Raw genomic sequence first — 17,881 nt, forward strand, 5'->3', positions numbered from 1 at the left:
CAAATGAAATAAGCATTAGAGCCCCTCTAGTTGGCAAACCCTAAACTCAGCATCTGGGCCCCAAGGTTAGTTCACCCCGAACTAGGTATTGAGACCCGCCCCCATTAAGCCACCCCTAAACCAGGCATCTAGGCCCTCCAAGTTCTAAGCCGCCATGTCAGTCAACCCATAACTAGGTTACCTGGGTGATTAGCCTCAGACACCCCCATATTAGGCAACTCCAAACTCCATCACCCCTAAACCAGGTACAAGGAAGCCCAGTGACAGTCACCTCAAACCTTGGCAACTAGGCCTTGAGGCTCAGTGAACCCCAAATTGTATGTAAGTATTAGGAACTCTTAATAATCCCCAACTAGGCAGCTAGTCCCCCCTCTTAAATGCCCCCCAAAACTAGGCTTCTTTTTTTTTTTTGGACCGCGCCGAGTGGCATGCAGGATCCTAGTTCCCACCAGGAATCAAACCCACGCCCCCTGCGGTGGAAGTGCAGAGTCTTAACCACTGGACCGCCAGGGAAGTCCAAGGCTTCTGATACACAAGAATGACAGCCCCCCACCCCCCAGGGAGGCATCTGAAGACACAGTCAGCTGCAGGTGACTGAGGGGGTCACTGCCAAACCTGACACCTGGGCCCCAGCCGTCATCCCAAACTGGCATTAGGACTCCCCGTTGGTCATCTCAACCTCAGCATCTGGGCAGCCCATATGAGGCCCCCGCTAAATTAGACATCTGAGTAGCTTGCCTCAGCTATCCCCAGACTAGGGCTCTGGGTCCCCCAGCCCCAGAACCTACCATCTGGACACCAGGGTAAGTCACCTCTAATTTAGCATTTAGGGCCCCAGCCTTAATCCTCAAATTAGAATGCAGACCACAGTCTCACCCCTAAGTTTACCTTCAGGGCCCCACAGTCGGTAAAGCCACAGCGAGTCTCTCTCAGAATAGCATCTGAACCCCACAGCTAGTCACCCACAAGCTCGGCATCTGGCCTCTCAGTGTCAGATACCCCCAAACCAGGGTGTGGGACACCCAGGCTCAGCGAGCCCCAAACTGCAGTCAGCTCTAAAGTAATCAACAGGACCCCAAAATGAGCATATGGGCTGCCAAGTGTGGTCACCACTAAACCCCAGACCAGTCACTCTCAACTGGACAGCTGAGTCTCCAGACTCAGCCAGGCTTGACAGGGGACGCACCCCAGGAGGCCCCTCCTATGTCACCAGCTAGGCCCCCGCTGTCAGCACTAGTGCAGGCCTCCATGGTCCCCTCCAGCCCCCACGTAAGTCTGCACTGTCGCAGATCTAGAGCCTGGCTTTAGGCACCCAAATCAGGAACGTGGGCTCAAAAGCACCAGAACTCGGCAGGAGGGACTCCGGTCACCCCAAATTCAGTATCCCCCCCAAGCAGGGATCTGGGTCCGCAGTTTTCATCACCTGCAGCAATGCATCTTGACCACCATAACCATGTGCCCCAATCTAGACTTTGACCCACAGGACGCTGTTGTGTTTAACTAAGGCAGCTGAACCCCCCGAGCCAGAAAGCCCCATAGCCCACTGTGCCCCAGCCTCAGGGACCCCACGCCCCCGCCTCAGACCTGCATTCGGGCCCTGTCCTCAATCCTCCCCACGCTGGGTGTCTCTGCCCCAGTGTCCATCACCTCCATGCCCACGTGTTGAGATATCCCAGCCTTGAAAGCCCTTGGCCTTTTGTGTCACAGACGTCCCCAAACCCAATCAAGCACCCCTCAAGTGGATCCTGGGCCCTGGGGTCCTGACCTCTCAGGTTCCAAATGCCCAGACTCCCAGCTTCTGTAACCCCCAAACGGGGCTCCACACCCAGGCCACGCTTACTCAGAAATCCACACTTGTCCAGGGACCCCACGCCTGGGCGCAGGAGACCCCTGACTCAGTCACCCCAGGAACACTCAGGTGCCAGCACACTCAGACTCAGCATTTGGAAGGCACCATGTCCCCAGGCTCTGCACCCCAAACTAGAGGACTGGCATGACAGTTCCTGCCTCCTCAGACTAAAACTGGTGATCTTCCGTCTTACCAAAGGGCAAAGCCACAACCCCAGTCTCTGTGCCCCAAGCTACACAGCTGGCCCCCGTGTTGCCACCCTCTACACAGTCGGATTCCTGGCCTAATGCCCCAAACCAGGCCCTGGACCCTAATCTCTGACATGGGAAACTAGGTCCCCACACCCCTGGTCACACCACCGCAAACAGAGCACCAGACCCTTGGTATGAAAATATAACCAATCTCCACGATGCCGTGTGTCATCTCAAATTGGGCCATTGGATCCCCAGTTTGTGTCTCCCCAGACTAGACTACTAGGTCCCCATCTGTCATTCCAAAGTAGACTAGCAGAACTCTAGTCTCCGACACCCCAACAAGGCACCCTTGGTCTCTGTCATCCAAAGGAGGCAAGCTAGTCCCCCATCTCAATTCTTTCCAATAGGGGGACTTCCCTGGTGGTCCAGTGGTTAAGACTTCGCCTTCCAGTTCCGGGGGTGTGGGTTCGATCCCTGGTCGGGGAGCTAAGATCCCACCTGCCTCAGGGCCAAAAAACTAAAACAGAAGCAATATTGTAACAAACTCAGTAAAGACTTTAAAAAAATTCTTTCCAACTATTCACCAACACCCCCAATCTCGGTTACCCCATCCCATCACCCCCAAATACATTGTGAAACCCCAACTCTATCATCCCAAAGTGGGTGATTGACCTCACACAGTTTCTGTCACCGTAAACTGAACCATCGTTCACATGAATTGGCTCCAGACCAGGGACAGGTAGTCCCTGTCACCTGGAACTGAAAGATGGTATCTCCCCATCGATGTCACCTTGGACACCTGGTCTTTTTATTTATTTATTTATTTATTTATTTATTTATTTATTTATTTATTTTAAACATCTTTATTGGAGTATAATTTCTTTACAATGGTGTGTTAGTTCCTGCTTTATAACAAAGTGAATCAGTTATACATATACATATGTTCCCATATCTCTTCCCTCTTGCATCTCCCTCCCTCCCACCCTCCCTATCCCACCCCTCTAGGTGGTCACAAAGCACCGAGCTGATCTCCCTGTGCTATGCAGCTGCTTCCCACTAGCTATCTATTTTAGGTTTGGTAGTGTATATATGTCCATGCCACTCTCTCACTTTGTCACAGCTTACCCTTCCCCCTCCCCATATCCTCAAGTCCATTCTCTAGTAGGTCTGTGTTTTTATTCCCATGTTGCCCCCAGTTTCTTCATGACCTTTTTTTTTTTTCTTAGATTCCATATATATATGTGTTAGCATACGGTATTTGTTTTTCTCTTTCTGACTTACTTCACTCTGTATGACAGACTCTAGGTCCATCCACCTCACTACAAATAACTCAATTTCGTTTCTTTTTATGGCTGAGTAATATTCCATTGTATATATGTGCCACATCTTCTTTATCCTTTCATCTGTTGATGGACACTTAGGTTGCTTCCAGGTCCTGGCTATTGCAAATAGAGCGGTAATGAACATTTTTGTACATGATTCTTTTTGAATTATGGTTTTCTCAGGGTATATGCCCAGTAGTGGGATTGCTGGGTCGTATGGTAGTTCTATTTTTAGTTTTTTAAGGAACCTCCATACTGTTCTCCATAGTGGCTGTATCAATTTACATTCCCACCAACAGTGCAAGAGGGTTCCCTTTTCTCCACACCCTCTCCAGCATTTATTGTTTCTAGATTTTTTGATGATGGGACACCTGGTCTTATCACCTCAAACTAGACAACCGATCCCAGGACCTGTCTCCCCCAAATGGACAATTGAACCCCAATTAATGTCAACCCAGACTGGACAAAAGACTCCAGTCCTTATCACCTCAAATTAGAAAACAAGACCAACAGTTTCTGTCACCCCATCTGGGCAACTAGACCTATAGTCTCTGTCACCCCAAACATGACAATGGATGAATAAAGTCTGCAACATCAGGGACTTCCCTGGTGGTCCAGTGGTTAAGACCCCACACTCCCAGTGCAGGGGGCACGGGTTCGATCCCCGGTTGGGGGGCTAAGATCCCACATGCCACAGCTAAGCCCGTGCTCTGCAACTACTGAGCCCACGCACCGCAACGAAGAGCCCTCGCGCTGCAACAAAGACCCAGTGCAGCCAAAATAAATACATAAATAAATAAATATGTTTTAAAAAGTCTGCAACATCAAACTAGACAACCAGCACTCAAACTCTCTCCACCAGTTAACAAGCTGAGCACCCAATCCCCCACCCAGACCATACCACCAACTTCTGGTCTTAACCAGTCTGTTACCCCCAAAACATCCTGGGATGCCAGTCTCTCAGTCCTACAAAATAGACGACCACGTAGCCGGCTTTGTCATCCCAAATGCTCCCTGGGACCTCAGTCTCTGTCACACGAAATTAGAACCAGACCCCAAGCTCTGTCACCCCAGGTATGTTCTGGGACCTGAGTCCTTGTTCCACACAACTAGATAGACTTCAATCTCTGCCACCCCAAATACTCTCTGAGATCCTAGTCAATATCCGAGCAAACTAGACAACCAGACCCCGCTCTCTGTCTCCCCAAATATACCCTGGGACCCCAGTCTCTGATCTCCAAAACTAGACCACCAGACCCCCATTCTGTCACCCCCAATACACCCTGGGACCATGGCATCTGTCCTCTGAAAACCAGACAACCATGTCCCTGGTCTGTCACCCCAAATACACCCTGGGACCCCAGTTTGTGATCCACAAAACTAGATAACAGGCCTACAGCCAAACCCCCAAATACTCCTTAGTACCCCCAAGTTGCCACTCAACAGCCAGATCCCAGTCTGTCACTCCAAATACACCCAGAACCCTAATCTCTGTCCCACAAAACTAGGCAACCAGACCTCCAGAGTGTGTCAACTGAATGTCCCTGGGACCCAGTTTTTTCCCCACAAAAGGATACAACCAAACCCTCAGTCTCTGACACCCCAAGTATGCCCTGGGACCCAGTCTTTGCCCCTCCCTCACGAAACAAGACAACGGTACCTCTAGGCTCTGTCACTCCACTTTGGGCACCTGGGTACATAAATGTCACCTCAAACTAGAGACCTGACCCCACAGCCCATGTAGCCTTCACCTTGTCAATCAAACTCCAGTCTGTCATCCTAAACTGGACCACCAGACCCCTGGTCCCACTCATGCCAGACTAGACGAGCAAACTCCCATTCTACGTCACCCTAAATGAAACCCCAGAGCTCTAGTCATTTCATCCCAAACTGGACAACTGATCCCTAATCTCTGTCATCACAAACTAACCTCCTAGTCTCTGTCACCCCAAGCCGGGTCCTGAATCCCAGAACCTCTGGTCTCTGCCACTTCAATCTAGACACATGAACCCTCACTTCTGATGTCCCAAACTAGACATCTGGACCCCCAGACTCTGGCACTTCACACTAGACAAAGATACCCCACGGTCCTCTGAAATCTCATGACAGCGGCATCCCTGGTCTCTGCTTCCCAAGCCAACCAGAAGGAGCCCAGTCAGTCTGTCACCCAAACCAGGCAACCAGACCTGTACTGTCTGCTTCTTCACACTAGCCAAATGGTCACCCCAATGTCTTTCACCCCAGACCAGCACCCCAACCCCAGTGTCATCACCCTAAACTAGATAACCAGTCCCTTGGTCTCTATAACCCCAAGCTAGACAATCGGCCTTGTGTTTCTGGCACCCCAAAAGGAATAACCAGACCACAAGTCTCAGACACCCCGATGGAGTTCACCAGACCCCGGATTTCTGTTGCTCCAAACTAGAAACTGAAACTTCAATCTGATATCCCAAACCTCAGGATTTTGATATCTTAACCTAACAACTAGACTATCATTCTGTCACCCCAAAAAAGATTAGACGCCAACTCTGATAACCCTAAGGAAACTCCAGGGCCCAGTCTTGGTCACCGAAAACTAGACAATAAGACCCCCAGTCTGTCACCCCAGACTAGACTAGTCGCCATCACCCCAACCTTGACAAGAACCCCAGTATCTGACACCTCCAACTCTGGTCTCTGTCACTCCCAACCAGACAAAAGAGTCCTAAATCTGTCACTTAAAATTTGAGAACTAGACCCAGTGTTTTCAGCCTCAAACAGGTCAAGCAGACATTCTCCAAACTAAAAAAGATGATCTCCTAGGGCGTTCCCTGGTGGTCTAGTGGTTAGGATTCGGCGCTTTCACTGCCATGGCCCAGGGGTTCAATCCCTGGTTGGGGAACTGAGATCCCACGAGCCGCGTGGCACAGCCAAAAAAGAAAAGCAAATGTCCAAAAAAAAAAAAAAAAATCTCCTAGTTGCTGTCACTTCACACTGGGCAGAGAAACCCCCAATCTCTGGTGGCCCAAATTACACAACAGGGTCCCCAGGCTCTGTCACCACCAACCAGTGTTGCCTGTCTCTGCCACCTCAAGAAGCAATCAGGGGCTTCCCTGGTGGCGCAGTGGTTGAGAATCCGCCTGCCAATGCAGGGGACACGGGTTCGAGCCCTGGTCTGGGAAGATCCCACATGCCGCGGAGCAACTAAGCCCATGCGCCACAACTACTGAGCCTGCACGTCTGGAGCCTGTGCTCTGCAACAAGAGAGGCCTCGATAGGGAGAAGCCCTCGCACAGCGATGAAGAGGGGCCCCCACTTGCCGCAACTAGAGAAAACCCTCGCACAGAAACGAAGACCCAACACAGCCAAACAGAAAGAAAGGAAGGAAAGGAAGGAAGGAAAGAAGGAAGGAAGGAAGGAAGGAAGGAAGGGAAGGAAGGAAGGAAGGAAGGAAGGAAGAAAGGAAGAAAGGAAGAAAGGAAGAAAGGAAGAAAGGAAGAAAGGAAGAAAGGAAGAAAGGAAGAAAGAAAGAAAGAAAGAAAGAAAGAAAGAAAGAAAGAAAGAAAGAAAGAAAGAAAGAAAGAAAGAAAGAAAGAAAGAAAGAATCAGACCCCGATCAGGTTGCTTCCAGCCCAGGGGACGCACTACCTTGTCATCCTAAACTAGGGCCCTGGACTCCCAGTGTCCTCAGGCATCCCAGTCTGTCACCCCAAGCTAGATAAATGACCTCAAAGTTGATAAAAGATCCCCAATTTCTATTACCCCAAACCAGAGGCTGGACTCCAAGCTGTCACCCCGAACAAGACAATCAGATGGCCAGTCTGACACCCCGAATGAGGTGCAGGCACTCCCTGACTCTGTCACTCTACACTGGACAAGTAGATCCCTTGTCCCTGTCACCCCAAACCTGGGCCCACGGGCTCTTTAATCATGAAGTTGACAGCCAGAGCCCCAATCTGTCACTCCAACCAGCTAACTGGACCCCCAGTCTCTATCACCAAAATAGACAACCAGACTTTTGGTCCCTTGACGAGACACCAAGCCCCCAGTTTCTCTTTCCCAAAACCAAAACTCTCAACCCCAAGGTAATTCAGGAAGGGATAGAGGGGGAAGTGGCCCCCCAGTTCTGCCCACCCCCATGGAAGCTTCTGGTCTCAACATCAGTTAGGGACCTGGAGTTAGTCACCTCCAGACAGACCTCTGGCCTGAGTCTCAGCATCCCACCACCAACCCCCAGACCCAGGCTGCTGACCCCTTGCCCCAGGGATCTCAGTCCCAGGTCCTTGGGCCCCCCGCCTCTGTCACCTCCAAACAAGTCAGCCTGACCACATTGACTCCAGGCCCTGCAATGGAAACTGGACGGAGTGACCACCCACCCTGAAGGGCAGTCTCCCCTGGGAATACTGGCAGCTGGATTAACCAACTAAACGCCCTCTGCCACCCCCAAGTTGGGATTGGGACCCTGGCCTCTGAGTAGACTCTCCTCCTCAGGCACCCCAGGTCTCCTCGGCCAGGACAAGTCCACACCTGGCTCCCTCCCTGGAGAAGGTCTGGAGGAAGCCCTTTTCTGCCCTCTGGTGGCAGCCACTGGAAGTACGGCCCTGGTGACTGGGAACAGAGTGGTCCCAGACACCCAAGCCCCCTAACCTTCCCATTTTGCCAGCAGTGCGGGGGTCACCCTTGCCTGCTCTCTCCCACTCAGCTCCGACACAGGTCAGTCGCCAAGCGCCCACCCTTGTCTTCCTGAATCTGCCTTCCCGTCCTTCCTTTCCGTTCCACGTCCCTGCCTCATCTTCCCCAACTTGGCTCGTCCTTCCTGTTCTCCCAGCCCATCCCCCACACGACACCGAAGGGATATTTCTTTTTCTTCTTCTTCTTTTTTTTTTTTTTGCCCGTGCTGCATGGCTTGCAGGATCTTAGTTCCCCGATGAGGGACTGAACCCGTGCCCCCTGCCGTGGAAGCGTGGAGTCCCAATCACTGGACCGCCGGAGAAGTCCCTCGGAGAGATATTTCTAACGTTCACACCTGACCCTGTCCCTCCCCTGCTCAAAAGCCTTCCACGGTTCCACATTACCTTAAGCTAAAATCCAAAGACCTCCCGTGGCTTGCAGGTCCGGCCTCATCTGGTCCCCAACATCCTCCCCACCATCCTCTCCTACGTCACTCCCATCACCCCAGCCACAGCATTGCCTTGTCACTGGGCAGGTCCTACCTCAGGGCCTTTGCACTTGCAGTTCCCTCTGGCTGGAATACCCTTCCCCCAGACCTCTGAGAGGCAATCTCCTCCTCATTGCCCAGCAAGGCCCTGCCCCTCCAGCCTCCCCTCTAAGCGAGTCCCTCCTTCCCCAACTACCCTCCAGCCTCACCTGTTTCACTGGCTTCGCTGAGAGCTTCCTGCTTGTTGTTGCTTGGCTCATGAATGTGGGCCTCGTCTCTTTGTGGCGCTGCTGGTTCCCCAGCATCTAAGCCAGTGTGTCCAGTAGAAACAGGATATGAGCTACAGATGTAATGTTGTATTTTCTTTCTTTTTTTTTTTTTCTGGCCGTAAGATCCCATGCGGGATCTTACTTCCCTGACCAGGGATCAAACCTGTGCCCCCTGCCGTGGAAGCGCGGAGTCCTAACCACTGGACCGCCAGGGAAGTCCCCTGTGTTTTCTACCTAATTACATTTTAAAAAGTAAAAGAATAAGGTGAACATAATAATTTACCCTGGTATATCCAACAGATTATCCTTCCAACACATAACCAATATACAAAATTATTAACGAGATATTTTACACCCTTCTCCTACTAAGTCTTTGAAATCTGGTGGGTATTTTACACTCACAGCACATCTCAATCTGGACCAGCCATGCTTCAAGTGCTCAGTAGCCACATGTGGCTGGTGGCCTCCATATGTGACAGGATTCCAGAACAATGTGGAGCACTCAGCGGGCCCTGAATGAACGATGAACCGGTGAGTTTTGGTGATGAGACACGAAGCTGGGGAGGCCGGGGGATGGCACTGCCAGGCCTGGGCACTGGCTGTACCTCTGCTTAGGCCGCTCGGCCCGCAGCTCTTCCTGTGGCTGGCTTCGCTTCCCTCAGAGCTCACTGAAATGCCACCTCCTTGGAGAGGGCTCCCAGACCAGCCCCATCTGAAGTAGCTTTTCAGACCCTATCTGTCACCTCACTTTGCTGTCACACCTGCCAAGTGCTTTCCCTACCACGTGCATTTCTCTTTTGTCAGCGGTCCCACACAGCGGCCTTAACATTACAATGAAAAGCAAATTGTGTCACTCTCACCTCACTCAGGAAAACCAAAGCACCCCCCCCACCCCGTGATCTGCGCCAGCCATACCGGCCTCCTCGCTGTTCCTCAAACCTCCAGGCACAGTGCTGTCTCTGGGCCTTTGCGCCTGCTGCTTCCCCTGTCCAGAACATTCTTCCTCCAAAAGATCTGCGGCGGCTCCCTCACTCAGTTTAAGTCTTCATTCAACATCATCTCAGGGAGGTCCTCTTTAAACTATAACTCATCTCCAGAACTTTCTCTATGAGGAAGAGTTAACACAGTAGGCCCAAGACGGCTGTCCTTAGAGAGGCCTGCTTGCATAGCGGCCCTTGGCTGGCATCTGGGAACCTGGGTTTCAGCAAGGTTCTCACCTCTCCCTGAAAGAGTGGCTCTCATGTCTAAACCGTTTGTGCAAACGATGTTGTTTATGCTGAACAACTGCTTTCCTTCTGGGTACTAAGTCTCTGATGAGCTTCCCCGAAGACAACATTTCACTGCTGGGGGTATTACACTCAACCCAGGTGGCTCCACTGGGAGAGGACTCTGGGCACCTTGTGCCTGGTTTCCTCTGGACTTCGCTCCATGTGCCTTTTTCCTTTGCTGATTTTGCTTCATAGTCTTTCATGATAATAAATCACATCTGGGGACTTCCCTGGTGGTGCAGTGGTTAAGAATCTGCCTGCCAACGCAGGGGACACGGGTTCGATACCTGGTCGGAGAAGATCCCACATGCTGCCGAGCAACTAAGCCCATGCACCACAACTACTGAGACTGCGCTCTAGAGCCCACGAGCCACAACTACTGAGCCTGAGTGCCACAACTACTGAAGCCCGCGCGCCTAGAGCCCGTGCTCTGCAACAAGAGAAAACACTGCAATGAGAAGCCCGCGCACCTCAACAAAGAGTAGCCCCCGCTCGCCGCAACTAGAGAAAGCCTGCGCACAGCAACGAAGACCCAACGTGGCCAAAAATAAATAAATTTAAAATAAAATAAAATAAAATAAAGCCCCAGTAAGTGGCAATTCATTAGCTTAAAAAAAAAAATCCCATCTGTGAGTACAACTAGATACTGAGTCCTGAGTCCTCCTAGCAAATCACCGAATATGGGGGTGGTCTCGGGGGCCCCTGGGATACTCTTTTTTCCTCCTTAGAACCTGTCATCGCTGGCTGTCCTATCATATTTGTTATCCATCTTGCTTATTCTCCACCACCCTCCTCCCACCACGGCCGCGGCCCACTCGCTCCCCACCTTCTTGGCCTCTGCAGGATCCCAGCATCACCCGGCACAGACCCACAGAAGACCCTGGGAGAATATCTGCTGAACAACTGTTAACAGTTTTATTTCCAAAGTGGGAGTCCCTCCCTGGGCTTGTAATGGGAAGGGGGCCTTTGGCCAGACCTGCAGAGCCGAGCAGGACGGGGGTGAACGGGGACAGGGCAGCTGGCTCGGGAGGCTGGCAGGTCCGTGAAGCCACCTCACACAGGTTCCATTTGCAGCTCCTCCCCGTCCACGGCCTCCACCTGATGGAAGGCGGCGTGGGAGCCGATGACCACGAGGGTGGCTCCTGCAGGAAAACGGGCAGTTCAGGGCCTGACTGCCTCACCTGGCCCCCCACTGCCCACAGTGCTACCCAGATCCTGTACTCACCCAGGACCCAGAAGACGGCGGAGCCCGCGCCAGCCAGCCAGAAGAAGGGAAAGGAGACGGTCCCAGCCAGAGCATACTGATGGGCTGGGGTCACCTCTCGGCCTGGGGGCAGACGGCATTGGGGCAGCTGTTCCGATACTCGTGCCCTCTCCCAGAGTAACCCCTGAGACCCCCACCTCACCAATCTGGTGTCACAAGCTCCGGGAGCCTCAGGATCTAAACTCCTTGTGCCGAGGCCCTCCAAGTCCATGTCTCCAATGTCCCCACCCACTCTCCATGGGAATACAAGGGACCTTCCTCAGCCCCCTCGCCACCCTCTAAACTACAGCTCTCCTGCTCCAACCTGCACTCCCGTAGACCTAGAGTCTCCAACTGGTGGCCCAAGGGCCAAGTCTGACCCGTGGATGTGTCTTTTGAGTCTGCATATTATTCCACAAGAATTTGATTTGATTTGTGGCTGACCGAGAAACTGGATGATTTTTCTTTCTTTCGTTTTTTTTTTTGGGGGGGGGCCGTGTTGTGCGGCACGCGGGATCTTAGTTCCCTGACGAGGGATGCAACCTGGGCCCCCTGCAGTGGAAGCACGGAGTCTTAACTACTGGACCGCCAGGGAATTCCCTGGATGATTTCACAAAACAATACAGTCAGTCCTCTGTATCCTCGGTTGGAAACCCATGGATCATTGTTCTTCGTCATTTTTCACAAAGGACTTGAGCATCTGTGGATTCTGGCATCCACGGGGGCTCCTGGAACAATCCCCTGTGGACACTGAGGGAGGGCTGTACAGATGTCTGCCTTCTCAAGGCAGACTGGAAGGTCGGGTCTGCGGGTCCTGGTGGCAGCAGTGGCTGAAGCCACGTCATGTCTATGCTCCAGGCGCGCCCTCCATGCCCTGGGCTTGCCCGACATGCCCCTCCACCCAGACCACCTTTGTCATGTACAAAACTGTCAGGCTTCTGAAGGATTCTGTCTTAGGTCTACCTGTTTGACTGATCGCAATTCCCCCTTATCCCCACTCCAAACCTTGAGCTTCCCCTACTTGGGAACTCAGGCCCCTCTTTCTTCTCAGTGGTGCTTGGTGCCAGTCTGGGACCACATGAGCCACAGGCCTCAGCTTCCCTCTCTGAGAAGTCCCAAGATTTTTCCACTTCCACCCCAGGAAACAGGAAAGGGGAGCACAGATATAGGCCAGTGTAAGGTCGCCACCTGGTGTCCAATGTGGGTACCTGCAGCTGATGCCTTTGGCAGGAGGTTAGGAAGGAGGGAGAGGGAAGGAGGTTTAAGGGACAGGAGCAGGTGGAGGTGGGTTCTGGGATATCTTCTGGGCTTGGGGAATAGCAATTTGGGGGGCTGAGAGTGGGTGGAAGCATCTGGTGTGTCTGAGATTTTAAGGGATTGAGTTTGGGGGATCTAGTGTAGATCTAGGCTTGGGTAGACTTGGGTTCACAAGGACTGAGGTTTGGAGTCAAAGGCTTGCATTCCAAGAGACCAGGATTTGAGGAGGGCAGGGGATTTCTCACCCATCAGCACAAACTTGGACTGCAACGTGCGCAGATAGAGGATGTAACAGGCGCCAAAGAAGACAGCCAGAGCCACCAGCAGCATGGGGGATGTCGCCCTGGAAGAGGGCAGGGAGGCATGCGTCAGGCAGCTGGGACTGGGCCAGACACGGAGGCCCTGACCTTCTACACTGGCGGACGACAGGCTACGTCCTTGGGGCCGGGGAAGTCTAGGTCACATTTGGTTACACTGAATCCTGGCCAGGCTGATGCGGGAGTAGGGACCTGGCCCTTGGGTCAAAAGGTCCGGCAGAGCTACCCCATGGGGACGGGGCCTGGCCAGTGAGAGGAGGGGCCGGATGCTGAGGGCGGGGCCGGCCAGTGCGGGTCTGGCAGCCTGGTGGGCGCGGGGCCAGGCCGGAGAGGCACTCACACACAGTACAGGATGAGGCCCAGGAACACGAACACATAGTTGCTCTGGTAGTACTCCACGTTGCGTACGAGGCGCTGGCACAGCTCGCCCAGGTTGCGGGGCCGCGAGAAGCGCCGCTGGTCCACGAAGGAGCCCCAGGGCCGGATGGTCGCACGGCGCCGCTCCAGCCACTCACGGCCCGCGCCGGACGGAATCAGTTTCGGCAGCAGGGTCCTGGTGGGTGCGGGGCCAGGTCAGCGATAGACCGGGATGGAACCCGGACCCTCGAGCAAGAAGAGGACCGAGGGGGGCCGGACTCCGGGGTTCTGGGGAAGATATGGTCCCAGACTCCTGGATCCCCGGGGAGAAAGGGGCTGAGGGCCCAGACTCCAGAGTCCTCGAAGAGGACACCAGGGGCCCAGACTCATGTGTCTGGAGGCCGGGATTCCTAGGACCCCAGGGAGGAAGGGGCGGGGGACCAGGACTCCCGGGTCTCGGTCAGGGGGGCTAGATCCAGCTTGCTCACGTGGCGCTCAGCCCTTCCACCTCGGCATCCTTCTGCTGGTCCTTCTCGGCCGCCATGTCTGTGCTATGAGGGGAAGAACGGCTGTAACGAGCCCGGGGCCCTGCACACCCCGCGGGACCCGCCCGAGCCTGGCCTCACCCAGCGGAGCGGGAGCTGACGTGTAGCGGGTCTGGAGCCTCTGGGGGCGGTAGTTTTGCCGCCGAGCATTGTGGGAGTTGTAGTCCCGATGATGTCGGAGAGAGTGGGTGCCATGATGGTGGTATGGCTCGCGAAACACCTTGGGAGATGTAGTCGCGTAAAGTGACGCCTCTGGGCATTGTGGGAGTTGTAGTTTCAGAAGCAGGACGCGTGGAGTCGGGGAAGGTGGGTTGTCAGGAGTCAGGGCGTTATGCGAGCCCTAAAGTCAGAAGCCGGAGCTCTAAAGTCAGAAAACGTTGTGTACTCCCCGTGCAGGGTACGATGGAGACCGTGTAGAGCTGTCATTCTGACTCTAGAAGGTATAAAAGAAAACACGTGCTAAAACACGCAGATGTTCTGATTCAGCAGATCTAGGGTGAGCCCATTCATTTGCATTTCTAACAAGTTTCTAGGTGATGTTGATGCTTCTGGTCCATGGCCCACATTTTGAATAGCGAGACTGTAGAGAATTTGTGGGAACCTATTTCTTCCTTCTTCAAGAGGCTAGTGATGGGGCCATGGTTGCTGGAGGGGGGGCATCTAAGGTAGGGGGCAAAGCTCTCCCCACAACCCTTGAGCTCCCAAGGATGAATGGGTTAGGGTTAGGGACCTAGGGATAACCCCTGCTTTGGATAGGACGGAGGGAAGTGGGGGAAAGGAAAGGGTTGAGATTTTTTTTCATTTTATCACTTTCTTTTCTTCTAGTTTTATTGAAGGGGTGAGAATTTTTAAAAGACGGAGTTGTTATAACGAAAAGAGCTGGGATTCTGGGGTCCGAGGTCAAAATTCAGGCTGTGTTGACCTCATCACCTCCCTGAACCTCGGTGTCCTCAACTGGACAGTGAAGATCCTGGTGGTACTGTTACCAAGTCCAATCTCGCTCTGCTCGCCGCAGGACAGGCCAATAAATCAGGAGATGAGGTGGTGAGGCAAGGAATAGCGACTTTATTCGGAAAGCCGGCGACTGAGAAGATGGCGGACTAGTACCTCAAAAAGACCATCTGATTGGGGTCTGGATACCTCATTTTCCAAGGTTGGGTGGGCCTGAAGGAGAATACTCACCTGGGATATCCAGGTGACTCTTAACTCCAACTCTGTCTTCCAAGGATCACATTCCTTTTGGTTTTGGGCTTTGAGGCCTGCTGGAGGGCATCCCCACAAGGTGGGGGAGATGACCCTGTCGAAGGGGCTGGTGGAGCAATAGGCAGGGAGACCACCTGTGTGCGCGTGGCAGGGGGGTCCCAAGCTGAAACCGAATGAGCCATACTTTGAAGATCAGGTTGGCTAGTTACCATTTACTTCCTCTTTGTCAGCCCCAGGCTTTTAGTAGAAGCTTGTTCAGGTTTCCCACTTGGGTCGAGCTGGGCTTCAGGAAATCAAGGGGGGGCCTGTGAGTCCACAGTTAGCCCAGAGCATTAATGGGGGAACAGCACCTGAGTTCAAAGTGATGGGAGCAGCAGGGGTAACCAGAAGAGCCCCCAAGAGGAAGATGAATCTTGGGGAGCAGAGAGTTGGAAGCAGAGGTCCAGCTGCCTTCTTCCAGGGCCGACCTGGGCAAATTGGGGTTTGACTTTTGTTATGAGGGCTTTGGAGTTTCCTCATAGGAACACGAATAAAAGTGATTTCACTCATAACCCGCCAGTACATGCTCTGAGCAGAAGACGTAACAGGCAAAGTCCTGGAGGTGTCAAAAGGCATGAGCCGGGCTTCCCTGGTGGTGCAGTGGTTGGGAATCTGCCTGCCAATGCAGGGGACACGGGTTCGAGCCCTGGTCTGGGAGGATCCCACATGCCGCGGAGCAACTAAGCCCGTGCGCCACAACTACTGAGCCTGCGCGTCTGGAGCTTGTGCTCCGCAACGAGAGGCCGCGATAGTGAGAGGCCCGCGCACCGCGATGAAGAGTGGCCCCCGCTTGCCACAACTAGAGAAAGCCCTCGCACAGAAACGAAGACCCAACGCAGCCAAAAATAAATAAATAAATAATTAAAAATAAATAATTTTTTTTAAAAAGGCATGGGCCATGGATGGTGGAGTCCAGAGGCAAGGACATTGTTGGAGAGGAACCCTCTGAGTGGGGCAGGACGGGAACTTTGAATCAGGGGATTCTGAGGGGCCTTGGCATAGGGGCAATGTGGGGGAGGAGCCCCTTGAAACAGAGATTGTGGGAGAAGGGGCCCTAAGACGGAGATACTGCGAGAGATGGGAAGATCCGTGAGGCAGGGGGATGAGGGGAGATGGGGGGAGAAGGGACCTATGGCAAGTGGGCCCTGAATTAGGGGGATGGTGGGAGATAAGGGGGTGCCTGAAAAGATTATGAGAGATGGGCCCTGGCCCTGTGGTCCTTCCACCTGAGGCCTCCTTCCTGCCTCTTGGATCCCTGGAGGAAGTGGAGCTGGGAGGGTAGGAGGACATTAGCATAGACAATCAGAAACCTGGGTTATTTTTCTGCTGTGTGACCTCAGGGAAGTCCCTGCCCTCTCTGGGCCTCAGATTGCCCACCTGTCTATGGGAATATTTCTTACCCTGTAACCTGATGAATAAAGTAGTTTCTCTGGCCTCCCCAGGAGAGGTCCAGGCTTACGTAACGCTTACGGGACTGGGCTCTGCCCTGGGCATCACAGGCGGTTTCTGGCACACATGGCCGCTGCCTGCTGACTGCCTTCCCCCTCAGATTCAGGCACTCCTCCTCAGCATGGTCTCGTGCAGTGGGCATGTGCACACGCTCACACTCACGTGGACTCTCAGCATCCCGACCACCCAGACACCTGTGCTGGGAGGCAGGCAGGCCCGGGACCAGCCCCAGGGCTTCCTCTCACTCCAATCTCTGGGCTGTGTTAGAAAGGCTGCCTTGAGGGAAGTGGTAGAGCTGCCCAACCAGAAGGGCTAAAATTCAAAAGACTGACAATAGCAAGTGTTGACGTGGATGTGGAGCAACTGGAACTTTGATACGCTGTTGGAATGCAGATGACACAAGAGCTTTGGAAAGCGTGTGGCTATTTCTATTGAAGATAAACACTGTCTATCCCCCAATCAGCAATTCCATTCCTAGGCATGTACCCAACAGAGATGCACACATGTGTCATCAGAGGATATTACTAGAATGTTCCTCTTCCTAGAGGCTTCCAAAGTGGAAACAGCAAACGTCCATCAACAAGAAAATGGATCAACAAATCGTGTAATAGTCACACAGTGGAAAACTCCGCAGCAATGAAAAAGAGCAGGCTACTGATACACGGAACACTGTGGCTGACTCTCATAGACGTGGTGTGGAGGACAGGAAGCCAGACACACGAGACAGCATGCTGTAAGGCTGCATTTCTACAAAGGCCAAGAACTGGTACAACTAAACGATGGTGACAGAAAGCAGATCAGCAGTTACCTCTGGAGGGGGGCTGACTGGAAAGGGGCATGAGAGAACTTTATGGCTAGTGGCTACATGGAAGTAATTTTTTAAATCGCTGAGCTGTGCCCTTGAGACTTGTGCACATCACTGTATGAAAGTTTATCTCAACAAAAAGAGAGAGAAGAGCAATAGTGACTTAGAGCTTGGACAGCCTAGGTTCAAATCCCAGATTTGTCACCTCTCAGCTGTGTGACCTTGGGCAGGTCACTTTCCCTCTCTGTGCCTTGTGAAGATTGAGTGAGCTAATACACGTAGAGTGCTTAGAAGAGGGCAGAGCACAGAGTGGGAGTTCAATGAACCATTAGCATCATCGCCTCCCCGGGGACCTCTCCAATACAAGAGGATCCAGAGTCTGATTCCCTTCCTCTCCCCTGTTCTGATCCCATGATCCCATCTCCTGGCGAATTCAAGGTGCTCTCACTCTAACCCTTGTGGGGCTACAACTCCATGATTTGATGACTTTGAGATTCCATGACTCCCAAGCTCATGCCAGGCTAAATTCCTGGGGTTCTGTGAATCACCCAGCCACGGGTGCCAGCACAGGGAACACCGTCCTGCCCACACCCCGGGTCCACAAAGCAAGCACGACACACACACGGC

The 17,881-nt window shown here is 53.1% G+C and overlaps 1 protein-coding gene across 1 annotated transcript; it reads right to left on the reverse strand.

Moving 5' to 3' along the window:
* Positions 1 to 10,932: 10,932 nt before the first annotated feature.
* On the reverse strand, positions 10,933 to 13,870 carry RABAC1 (Rab acceptor 1). The gene is made up of 5 exons (XM_082438858.1): positions 13,702 to 13,870; positions 13,197 to 13,409; positions 12,785 to 12,882; positions 11,265 to 11,366; positions 10,933 to 11,181 (listed from the first exon to the last, which is right to left on the reverse strand). The coding sequence occupies exons 1-5, from the start codon at positions 13,755 to 13,757 to the stop codon at positions 11,093 to 11,095; spliced, it is 558 nt and encodes a 185-aa protein (XP_082294984.1). The 5' UTR covers positions 13,758 to 13,870; the 3' UTR covers positions 10,933 to 11,092.
* Positions 13,871 to 17,881: the final 4,011 nt, after the last annotated feature.

The sequence above is a fragment of the Balaenoptera physalus genome (genome assembly GCF_965194825.1).
Source record: "Balaenoptera physalus genome assembly, chromosome: 19".
In the NCBI taxonomy this organism is placed as follows: domain Eukaryota; kingdom Metazoa; phylum Chordata; class Mammalia; order Artiodactyla; family Balaenopteridae; genus Balaenoptera; species Balaenoptera physalus.